General features: G+C 31.5%; 1 protein-coding gene across 1 annotated transcript; it reads left to right on the top strand.

The window, feature by feature from the left end:
- Nucleotides 1-8,580: 8,580 nt before the first annotated feature.
- Nucleotides 8,581-12,509, top strand: LOC119615750 (alpha-N-acetylgalactosaminidase; the record flags this gene model as incomplete). Its single annotated transcript, XM_037971758.1, has 8 exons — nucleotides 8,581-8,729; nucleotides 9,033-9,304; nucleotides 10,942-11,119; nucleotides 11,177-11,446; nucleotides 11,512-11,673; nucleotides 11,805-11,944; nucleotides 12,152-12,224; nucleotides 12,281-12,509. Coding segments are annotated over exons 2-8 (1,216 nt in total), but the record flags the coding sequence as incomplete, so codon positions are not given.
- Nucleotides 12,510-12,929: the final 420 nt, after the last annotated feature.

The following is a 12,929-nucleotide window of genomic DNA, read 5'->3' as shown; positions in this document are numbered from 1 at the left end:
TTAGTTAGTTAGTTAGTTAGTTAGTTAGTAGTTAGTTAGTTAGTTAGTAGTAGTAGTTAGTTAGTAGTTAGTTAGTAGTATGAACTTTTTGATTCGAAATTTTGCATAAAATTTTTATCCGTTTGGTTCCGATGGAGTACGTATGTATTTACTAGAACATTTGTTACGACATATATATTGTAGTATTCAGTTCTAAGGACCCAATTTAAGTTGTAGCAATCTTTTAGTTAATGAGTGATATGATATGATGACATATGAATATATTTTTATTTCAATTACCACTCAACCATAGATTTAATTGTTTTAATTAATTTCATTTCGAATGATCGCCAAACTTGTTTATCATTTTTAACGCTGTAAAAACATTTAAATTAAATAAAAATATTATTTTTAATAATATTCTTAAAACAGTTACCTAAATATGTTACAGAAAACAAGTAGTAAATATATTTTAATAATAATAATATTATTAAACATATTAAATGATCACTATACAATGGTAATTTATTTTAATTAATATATTAATTTCCTGAAAGAAAAAAACTATAACTATTCATTAATTTTAAGGCATTACGCATAAAAATGACCAAATTGAAATGTAATGCAACTGATAAATCATTTAATATATTTCAAATTTGTCGCCTTAAAGCTGTCTCTAGAGATCTACAATATTTTCAAATTTATATAAAACTTTTACAACTACCTATTGAGGATTTACAAGTAAGTTGGAATTTAAGATTAAGGTCTTGAACAAAATTTTATTTTTTTTTTTCAGTTACGTTTAAAATTTCTGAAAAGAGCCAATGGCTATAAACCATTTCTTTATGATTTTACTTTAAAATGTGATTTTCTAAAACATTTAAATCCACTAACAAAATTGATATGGGGATGGTTTAAAGCTGTTTCCAATCTAAATCATTCCTGTCCCATTACGGTAAGTACTATAAATAATTTCCAAAAAAATGTGATTTATTTAATTTAATAATTTTTTATTTTAGGAAGATTTTCAAATAAAAAGATTAGATAATCATTTCTTGCAAGAACAATTAAGAGCTTTGCCTCTACTAAATGGGGATTATGCACTTTTTGCTTATTTGATGTTTAATAATGCAACAACATTTTTAGTGGAATTTTATGTAACGATTTTTTAGTAACGATTCCAACATTTTTCAGATAATTTGCAAGAATAAAAATTTTAATATTAGATTTTTAATTTTTCTACGATTAAAACAATGTATTTAATTATTTTTTTTTTTGTCTGTTTTATTTATAGACCAGTTCACGGACTTATGGACTTATCTGCTTATTTGGGCTTTCAATCAACAAATTTTAGAACAATTTTTGACTATTCGATATGAAATTAATTAAATCAATTAGAGCCATGGTTGAGTGATAACGATAATAAAAACATATCGCTACATTTACTATAGTACTGTCCTAACTCAAAATTCGATTCTTGACTGCGCCACACAAAATCTTCTAGTTAATATAAATCATAACTCCTTCGCGTCCAAGCCTAAACAAAATAAAGGTTCCATCCATGTTTACCAGAATTTCTCCGATCCAGGTTATGGATTTTTTGCCAAAATTCATAACTACAACACTTTTTAATGTGGTGGTTAAAGACTTGATCATAGACTACATAGACTATAGACATGACTATAGACTAGGAAATTACTACACTATAGACTACAATATATACTATACTACAGACTTGACTATAGACTAGACTATTGACTAGACTATAGACAAGGCTAGACTTTAGACTAGACTACAGACTAGACTATAGATTAGACTATAGACTAGGGACTATAGAATAGACTATGGACTAGACTATAGACTAGAACTATAGACTGACTATAGACTAGACTAATAGACTAGACTATAGACTAGACTATAGACTAGACTATATAGACTAGACTATAGACTAGACTATAGACTAGACTATAGACTAGACTATAGACTAGACTATAGACTAGACTATAGACTAGACTATAGACTAGACTATAGACTAGACTATAGACTAGACTATAGACTAGACTATAGACTAGACTATAGACTAGACTATAGACTAGACTATAGACTAGACTATAGACTAGACTATAGACTAGACTATAGACTAGACTATAGACTAGACTATCTAGACTATAGACTAGACTATAGACTAGACTATAGACTAGACTATAGACTAGACTAGACTAGACTATAGACTAGACTATAGACTAGACTATAGACTAGACTATAGACTAGACTATAGACTAGACTATAGACTAGACTATAGACTAGACTATAGACTAGACTATAGACTAGACTATAGACTAGACTATAGACTAGACTATAGACTAGACTATAGACTAGACTATAGACTAGACTATAGACTAGACTATAGACTAGACTATAGACTAGACTATAGACTAGACTATAGACTAGACTATAGACTAGACTATAGACTAGACTATAGACTAGACTATAGACTAGACTATAGACTAGACTATAGACTAGACTATAGACTAGACTATAGACTAGACTATAGACTAGACTATAGACTAGACTATAGACTAGACTATAGACTAGACTATAGACTAGACTATAGACTAGACTATAGACTAGACTATAGACTAGACTATAGACTAGACTATAGACTAGACTATAGACTAGACTATAGACTAGACTATAGACTAGACTATAGACTAGACTATAGACTAGACTATAGACTAGACTATAGACTAGACTATAGACTAGACTATAGACTAGACTATAGACTAGACTATAGACTAGACTATAGACTAGACTATAGACTAGACTATAGACTAGACTATAGACTAGACTATAGACTAGACTATAGACTAGACTATAGACTAGACTATAGACTAGACTATAGACTATAGACTAGACTATAGACTAGACTATAGACTAGACTATAGACTAGACTAGACTAGACTATAGACTAGACTATAGACTAGACTATAGACTAGACTATAGACTAGACTATAGACTAGACTATAGACTAGACTATAGACTAGACTATAGACTAGACTATAGACTAGACTATAGACTAGACTATAGACTAGACTATAGACTAGACTATAGACTAGACTATAGACTAGACTATAGACTAGACTATAGACTAGACTATAGACTAGACTATAGACTAGACTATAGACTAGACTATAGACTAGACTATAGACTAGGACTATAGACTAGACTATAGACTAGACTATAGACTAGACTATAGACTAGACTATAGGACTAGACTATAGACTAGACTATAGACTAGACTATAGACTAGACTATAGACTAGACTATAGACTAGACTATAGACTAGACTATAGACTAGACTATAGACTAGACTATAGACTAGACTATAGACTAGACTATAGACTAGACTATAGACTAGACTATAGACTAGACTATAGACTAGACTATAGACTAGACTATAGACTAGACTATAGACTAGACTATAGACTAGACTATAGACTAGACTATAGACTAGACTATAGACTAGACTATAGACTAGACTATAGACTAGACTATAGACTAGACTACAGACTAGACTATAGACCAGACTATAGACTAGACTATAGACTAGACTATAGACTAGACTATAGACTAGACTATTGACTAGACTATAGACTAGACTATAGACTAGACTATAGACTAGACTATAGACTAGACTATAGACTAGACTAGACTATAGACTAGACTATAGACTACACTATAGACTAGACTATAGACTAGACTAGACTATAGACTAGACTATAGACTACTATAGACTAGACTATAGACTAGACTATAGACTAGACTATAGACTAGACTATAGACTAGACTATAGACTAGACTATAGACTAGACTATAGACTAGACTATAGACTAGACTATAGACTAGACTATAGACTAGACTATAGACTAGACTATAGACTAGACTATAGACTAGACTATAGACTAGATTATAGACTAGACTATAGACTAGACTATAGCCTAGACTATAGACTAGACTATAGACTAGACTATAGACTAGACTATAGACTAGACTATAGACTAGACTATAGACTAGACTATAGACTAGACTATAGACTAGACTATAGACTAGACTATAGACTAGACTATAGACTAGACTATAGACTAGACTATAGACTAGACTATAGACTAGACTATAGACTAGACTCTAGACTAGACTATAGACTAGACTATAGACTAGACTATAGACTAGACTATAGACTAGACTATAGACTAGACTATAGACTAGACTATAGACTAGACTATAGACTAGACTATAGATTAGACTATAGACTAACTATAGACTAGACTAACTATAGACTAGACTAACTATAGACTAGACTGTAGACTAAGCTATAGACTAGACTATGAACTTTACTACTGACCAATCCTAGTCTATTGGCTGGTCTATTGATTAGTCTATGGACTTGTCTATTGACTATTCTAACTAATAGTCTATTAGTAGACTATTCTACTGACCATAAACTAGTTTATTGACCAATCTGTTATAACTTTCATGATCGAAATTGAAATTCATTACATTTAAGCTTGATATCACTATCGAAAAAAATTTTCGATACAGAAGCTCAAACAATCAAGGAACCCGCTATTCTACCCCTTTTATTAGACGAATTTCCATATTCTTAACTTTGGCAACTAAAGATTCTTATAAGCTGTAACAACTCATGCACGCGCTCTGAAATAATTAAAAATTTCATATGATTTTATCAATAATATTAATTTTTTTTTTCTTATTGAAAAGAAATAATTCTCATGATCGCAAAAAAATAGTAATGCCTATTATGCAAAATTACTTTTACCATACACATGATATGTTTAAAATATACTACATATATATATATATATATATATATATATATATATATATATATATATATATATATATAAAAAACTGCCATAAACTAATGACCCAATTTAGTTTTAGTTTTTAATTTATTTGTTTTTAATTTTACCCAAGTTGTCAACGGTTATGTTTTTTTTTCTTTTGAGTAAATAAATAATAATTATGATTATTGATATCTGTTCTATAATGTCATATGTATGTAATATGTTTGACATATTGCAAATATTTTTAGTAACAATTTTATTTATTGCAAATTTCCAGGCTGTTGGGTTTTTTTATGTTGCCGCCTTCTCAGCCATATGCTCGTGCATAGGGCATACATAAGTGGAACGTATAATAATTGCACTAATGATGGGTAATTCCGAGCATTATACATATGTTGGTTATGACATTAAATTCTAGAGCAGGAATAGTAATATAACGAGATAAAACTACCAACATCAAATATTGATAGTGTTAATTGTCATTGTATTAATTATGACTAGAATTCTGTATACCTATAGGTATATATACGAGTTCACAGTTTCTAAGCCTTAAGTTGGTAAGGCTAGTCCAAAAAGTTGTTAATTAACCTCTCCGATAGTTGTATTAAGGCCTTAAGAACTTTTGATACTAAGACTCATAATTATGACCAAAGAACCAGTCACCAGACTAGTTCTAAGTACCTTATTTCTCTCTTCTAATAGTCTCTTCTTAGAATCAATCTATAGTTTCTCTAAAGTTAATACATACTGTCAATAAATTGGCTTTAATTCAGTCTAACACCCAAGTCATTTCGCACGCTTTCGTGGACCGCCTTAAATGCTGCTTGGGAACCTTTGCAATAGATCATTAGACATTATAATTTTAAGATTAATATCGTAGCAAATGTCACGTTATTCAAGAAGTGTATTCTTAGGAGTGTAATGGGCCCAAGATTGAACCGAAATCGAGTTAAGAAATACATAAATCAAATTATCGGCTAGAATTTATTCTATAACAAATGTTATATACCAAGATTTAACGATTCATATCAGACATGAAGAGTACTATTTTCAGTACTTTTGGGACAGAGACAAGTACCGCAGTATCCCTCACTTTTTTATATTACAAACTTTAACAAGTAGACAATAGATTTCTCTATATATTTGTCCATAAATTATTCAGGTAACGAGTCCATAGATAAATGCAAATTCCAGTACAGAGATTAGTTCATGGATAAGTCTATAGACTAGACAAAGACTAGACCATACACTAGTTTATAGAATAGTCAGTGGACTAATCAATCGTCTAGTTCATATACTAATCACTAGACTAACCCATAATCTAAGCCAAAGACTAGTCTATGGATCAGTTAATAAACTATAGTTCATCGATTCATCAATAGACCAGACAATTGTTTAATAACTAGTCCAGAGGATAGTCAATAGACTAGCGCATAGACTATTCAATAGATTAGCCCATATACTAGTCCGTAGACGAGACAATAACCCATAGATCAAACAATAAACTAGTCCATAGGAGAGTCAATAGACTAACCCATAGACTAATTATATAATAGAAGAGTTTAAAGACTAGTAAATAGTATGGTCCATATACCAGACAACAGACTAGTTCATAGACTAGTGAAGTAGATTAGTCGATAGACTAGTCTATAAACTTGTCAATAAACTAGTCCATAGACTAGTACATAGAGTAGCCCATAGACTAGTCCATAGACTAGTACATAGAGTAGTCAATAGACTAACCCATGGACTAGTCAGTAGACTGGTCAGTAGTCTAGTCTATAGTCCAGATATCAGACTAGTCAAAAGATTAGCCCATTGATCAGACAATAAACTAGTTCATCGACTTATCAATAAACTATACAATAGTATAGTCAATAAACAAGCCCATAGACCAGGGCCCAAATTATGGCATATGATATCGATCGAAATCTCAATAGAATCTAAATGGAGATTTCGATCGATATCGTATGCCATAAATTGGGCCCAGACAAAAGACTAGCTCATCGTCGTATCAATAGTCTAGTCTATAAACTAGCCCATAAACCAGACAAAAGACCAGTTTCTTGTCTTATCAATACACTAGTCCCAAGGCTAGTTCATAGGATAGTCCATTGATTATCTCGTTGACCAGTCCATAGGTTAGTATTTTGACTAATCCATAGGTTAGTACATTGACTACTCCATACACTAGTACATTGCATAGACTAGCCAATAGACTAGTCAGTAGTCTAGTCCATAGACAATAGACTAGTTCACAGACTAGTCAGTAGATTAGTCTATAGAGTAGTCAACTAACTTGTCCATAGAATAGTTCAAAGACTAGTCAATAGTCTAGTCCATAGAATAGTTCAAAGACTAGTCATTGACTAGTCCATAGACCAGACAATAAACTAGTTTAAAGACTTAGCAATAGACTAGTCTATAGGATAATCATTAGACTAAACTATAGACTGATCAATAGACTAAACCATAGATTAGTCAATAGACTAATTCAAAGACCAGTCAATAGTCCATAGATCAGACATTAGACTAGTTCACAGACTAGTCAGTAAATTAGTCTATAGAGTAGTCAACAACTTGTCCATAGAATAGTTCAAAGACTAGTCAATAGTCTAGTCCATGGACCAGACATTAAACTAGTTTAAAGACTTAGCAATAGACTAGTCTATAGGATAATCAATAGACTATACCACAGACTAGTCAATAGACTAATCCAAAGACTAGTCAATAGTCTAGTCCATAGATCAGACATTAGACTAGTTCACAGACTAGTCAGTAGATTAGTTCATAGAGTAGTCAACAAACTTGTCCATAGAATAGTTCAAAGACTAGTCAATAGTCTAGTCCATAGACCAGACAATAAACTAGTTTAAATACTTAGCAATAGACTAGTCTATAGGATAATCAATAGACTTAACCATAGACTAGTCAATAGACTAATTCAGAGACTAGTCCATAGTCTAGTCCATAGATCAGACATTAGGCTAGTAGTCAAGAAACTTGTCAATATATTAGTCTATATAATAGTTCATAGGTTAGCCCGTAGACTAGTGCTTAGGGTAGTTAATAAACTTGTTAATTGATTTATCAATAGTCTAGGCCTAGACTAGTCCATAGATTAGTCAATAACTTAGGCAAGAGACAAGTCCATAGGCGTGTCCATAGACTTGTCTACTTTATAGATTAGTTTATAAACTATTCTAGTACTAGTTTATAACTTTTAATCTCTAAAAAGTACTAATTTTGAATCATATCACCAAAAATTCTACCATTTGCATTTGAACATTCAATTATTGCAAATATTATTTTTTTAAAAGCTATGTTTACATATAAATAATACTTATTTCTGCACATCTAATAAATTTTTTTTAATTAATAAAACAATTGCACATTGCTTATACAAAATGCACCACATCTCCACTCGATCCCTCTCTACTTAGCTAAAGATTATAATTCAAAAACTTTATCACTTAAACAAAACATGAGAGAAAAAAAAAACTCAATAATTAATATTACAATTGCAAGTATTAAGAATACAATAAAGGAGAAATTTAAACATAAAATGTTCAAACGGCTAAACCTTTTTACAATAAAATTTTGCTCAAACACTATGCTTATCAACAAACAATAATAATTTTACCAGAATATCTCAATGAGGAAAAAAATACGATTCAATAAACAAAGTCAAAGACTCGATGGGGTAAAAAAAACACTCGTACTTAAACCAGCAGCGCTCAGCTTGAAATTAGTCTTGAATCTAGCGTCCAGAAGTACTGAACGATAATTGTATAGAAACGGGAACAATAAGTTTTATAAGTATTTCATTTTCTATGGGGTTTATAGTGTAAAAGAATTGAAAAACAAAAATCTTGGAATTTGAAAGTAAAATTTACAAAAACAAATTAAAAAAGTGATAAGGAACTAGTAGAGCTGGTGGTTCCTTGGCAAATAAATAAAGAAATTTAAAACTTTTAAATGAAATTTTGTTCAACAAATGATAAAACAAAAACATTTTTAAAATTTATTATTGTTTACAAAATAATCACTAACTGTTATACGCCCTACTGTGTATGACAGTTTAATAATCATTAGTAGTATTGCCAGTAACAGTATATCCACCTTTATTTTTCTTATCAGTTCAAAAATAATAAAATAAAACTAAAGAAAAATTCATATAAATTACAGGTGTTTTTCACAATTTTCATTCATTAACCGCTCGTAAACTACTACGAGCCAACGAGTCCACGCCGAAAGCACAGATATTTTCTTTTGCAAATCGTTAAGTGTTTGAAAATGTTAAAATCATTTTATAAATTACTTTTGGCATTCTTAATCGTAAATAATGCCGCTTGGGCTTTGGAAAATGGTTTAGCTCGTACACCACCCATGGGCTGGATGCATTGGGAACGCTTTCGTTGTATAACTGATTGTAAAAGATTTCCAGATGAATGTATAAGGTAAATAAAGAAAAAAAGATTATTAACCTCTTCTTGTCTTCATTCATAATTCTATGCTATATATAGTAAAGTGAAGTGTTGTTGTATTATAGCCGAGATAAAAGTTGAATAATCTCTAGAGTGCAAAGTCAAGGTCAAATTCTTTTACTGATTGAAAAGTAGATTCAATAAATGAATGAATGATAAAAAAATATATAATGGAAATTATACTACAGTGTCGTAGTTTGGCAAAAGTTTTAAAATTGGAAATGTATTTACAAGAAAAAAGTTATAGAGTGAATAGGAACCGATTCTAATATCATGCTATTTAATAGTTTTAACTTCATAAATTATGTTTGAAGTTATTGAATATTTCGGGAGTTTCTGTTATGTGTTAAGTTATTGAATATTTCGAAAGTTTATTTTTAAAATTTTGACCTCAAATTAAGAAACATTTTAAATGTTAACACTTCTTTCCGATCTTTTACGAAACATACTACATAGGATACGAAGAAATACACCTAGGTTGCTATCGGGCCTTTTGTGCGCTCCTTAAAATGGAAAATGTTGTTGGAATATATTTTATATGGTGCTCTATAAAGATATTATGTCCGATGTTTAGAAACTTAGTTTTGGATCTAATTTTGAAGGGAGCCTGTTAATGACAAAGCCTGTGTTCCTGAGTTTCACAATCCCTTAGTCAAACTTTGCGTAATAGGTCAGTTCCTAGATCTGCACCGGATCCCTCGTGCACCCAATTTAATGGATTATCTTGAAGGGAAAAACTTCTTTGAATGTATTATCGTCCAATGTTTGGAAACTCAGTTTCCTGGACGTAGTTCTATAGAATTTTCCAAACAGTACTGCTGAGATATGTAATATCTGTAAGAATATTACTCCCATTATATTTGGATATAATTTCGACGAGAGCGTGACAATGACAAAAAAAGTATTCATCTTAAAACTTAAGTCCAATTGTGCGAAGTTGTCGAAATCATAAATAAAAATATAGGTTAGGATGAAAGGAGGTTAGGATGAAAGGAGAAAGAAAGGCCTCTACCGGGAATATTGTCAGTTCCTACGAGTACACAGATCCTGAGAATTTCCCAATCAATGTTCTTGGGGGTTTGAATATCTGGAATAATATCGCTCCTGTGTGTTCACTTGGAATACGTACTATCATACTAAGCTTGGACTTGCACATTCTAAGGAGGTTTCTCGCACTTCTTATAGGATCTATGTAGAGTGATCCGAATAGTTTCAGATCGTTTTTAATTTCGCACATATCCGATGTCATATGCTTGAGGGACTCTGAATCCGTTTTCGATGGGTTTATGGAATCTAAATTTAAATTACATGTTACTTTAATGAAAGACCCTCATCTTCATGTATTGTAATCCCGGGGAAGAGAGGAGCTACTAGTACCGCTAGTCTGACGGGATTATAAACTGGTGATGATCTAATGTATGCTCGGCTTTTCCTTGGAATGATCGGATCTGGTACCACGAGAACAGGTAGCATACAGGGCAGAGTTTCGGAGAGGTCCAATTAGGGGAAACATTTTAGGATGGATGAATTTTATAGGCGAATAACTTGACCTCTGAATGTTCCAACAACATATTGATATACTAATATTTTACTTTTTCTCTCATTTACAGTGAAAATCTTTTTAAACGTACCACCGATCTGCTAGTCGATGAGGGTTATTTAGCGGCCGGCTATGAATATGTTATTATCGACGACTGTTGGTTGGAGAAGGATAGAGATAATGTTACCAATAAACTAGTAGAAGATCGTTATAGATTTCCTAGTGGTCTCAATCACTTGGCCGATTATGTGAGTTTTAAGAAAATCGTTATATAGTTTAACATTAAAGAACAATTTCTTGTCCAGATTCACAATAAAGGTGTAAAATTCGGTTTGTATCAAGATTATGGCACTAATACTTGTGCTGGCTATCCGGGTGTTATCAAACATATGGCTTTAGATGCCCAAACATTTGCCGAATGGGATGTTGATTATGTTAAATTGGATGGTTGTTATGCTGATATCAATGAAATGGATCAGGGTTATCCAGAATTTGGTAGACTTTTAAATCGTACCGGTAGACCTATGGTGTACTCATGCAGTTGGCCTGTGTATCAGGAGTATGAGGGAAAATTGGTTGGTGGCAAAAAGTTATAAATTAGGATTTTTTTGAAATTCTATATATTTTTTTTATAATTTAGCCCAATTATGAAGCTTTAAAGGAGCACTGTAATCTATGGCGTAACTGGAATGATATTGATGATTCTTTTGAATCGGTGGCACAAATTATGGATTATTTTTCGAAAAATCAAGATAGAATACAACCACATGCGGGACCAGGTCATTGGAATGATCCCGATATGGTAAGAGAATGAAAATAAAACTCTTTACAGTATATTTTTAAGAGAACCCGATCAAATGCATTAGAGAAACTTTGTTCTTAATTTCAATTATTTTTAATGGTGTTTTAACGTATTATTTCTTTAATTTTTAGTTAATTTTAGGCAATTATGGTTTATCCTACGATCAAAGTAAATTACAAATGGCGGTTTGGTCTATTCTGGCAGCTCCCTTAATTATGTCTAATGATTTAGCTACGGTGAGACCAGAAATTAAGGAGATTTTACAAAATAAGTAAGTACCAAGGAATTTTAAAAAATACAGAAAACTTTCTGCAGAAAGAGGCACGCTGTTCCCCTTCCCAAATGTTAGAGCTAGTTTTTGACCATTCGAAAATAAGAAAAGTGGCTATAGCTTCTTTCACAAGTATTCTTTTATTCGAATAAGATACGACTAAAGTTATAACTTTATAATAAAACATTTGTTTAATTATCATTCCAGACACGTCATAGCTGTGGATCAAGACCCCTTGGGCATTCAGGGACGTCGTGTTTTGTTGAGAAATAAAATAGAGGTGGGTTTTTAGAAAAAATTAAAGAGTTTCAATATTAAATTTTTCTTTTTTATAAGGTATGGACTCGCCCTATTACACCCGTTGCTGCCAACAATCAATACTCTTATGCCGTGGCCTTTGTTAGTCGTCGTGCTGATGGTGCTCCCTATCCTACTAAATTTAAATTAAGCGACTTAAATTTGAATAATAAACTTGGCTATACGGTTACGGATCTGTATGATAATAACAAGAATGTGGGTACTTATAAGCCAGGACATGTTTTCCAAACACGTGTTATACCCAATGGTGAGTAGAAATGTTATAATTTTTAAAAATCCTAGTTAATAGACTAATATTGTGAATAGACTAGTTCCTAGATATACAAATCGATAAACATGTAGACCGACGGAACTATACTCTAGTCTATTGCCTAATCCATAGATTAGTCTGACACTATGGACTATAGAGTAATCTGCAGACCCATATATAAATAGCTAAATCAATAGATTTATACATTGACTAGTTCACAGTAGGGTTCTATAGTTGAAACGTCGACTATAGTCGACTTTTCGACTTTTTTCATTTAGTTAAAAGTCGACTTTTCGACATTTTGCATTTTATGAAAAGTCGATTTTTCGACTTTTCGACTTTTTTCATTTAAATAAAAGTCGACTTTTAGACTTTTCGACTATAAGTATTTTATAAATAGTCGACTTTTTCCGACTT

Source organism: Lucilia sericata, unplaced genomic scaffold (assembly GCF_015586225.1).
Source record: "Lucilia sericata isolate MDLA Ls3-8-SP2 unplaced genomic scaffold, ASM1558622v1 Contig007600F_arrow, whole genome shotgun sequence".
NCBI classification, from domain to species: Eukaryota; Metazoa; Arthropoda; class Insecta; order Diptera; family Calliphoridae; genus Lucilia; species Lucilia sericata.
The sequence above is the reverse complement of the archived record's forward strand: the minus strand, read 5'-3'. Positions and strand labels throughout refer to the sequence as shown.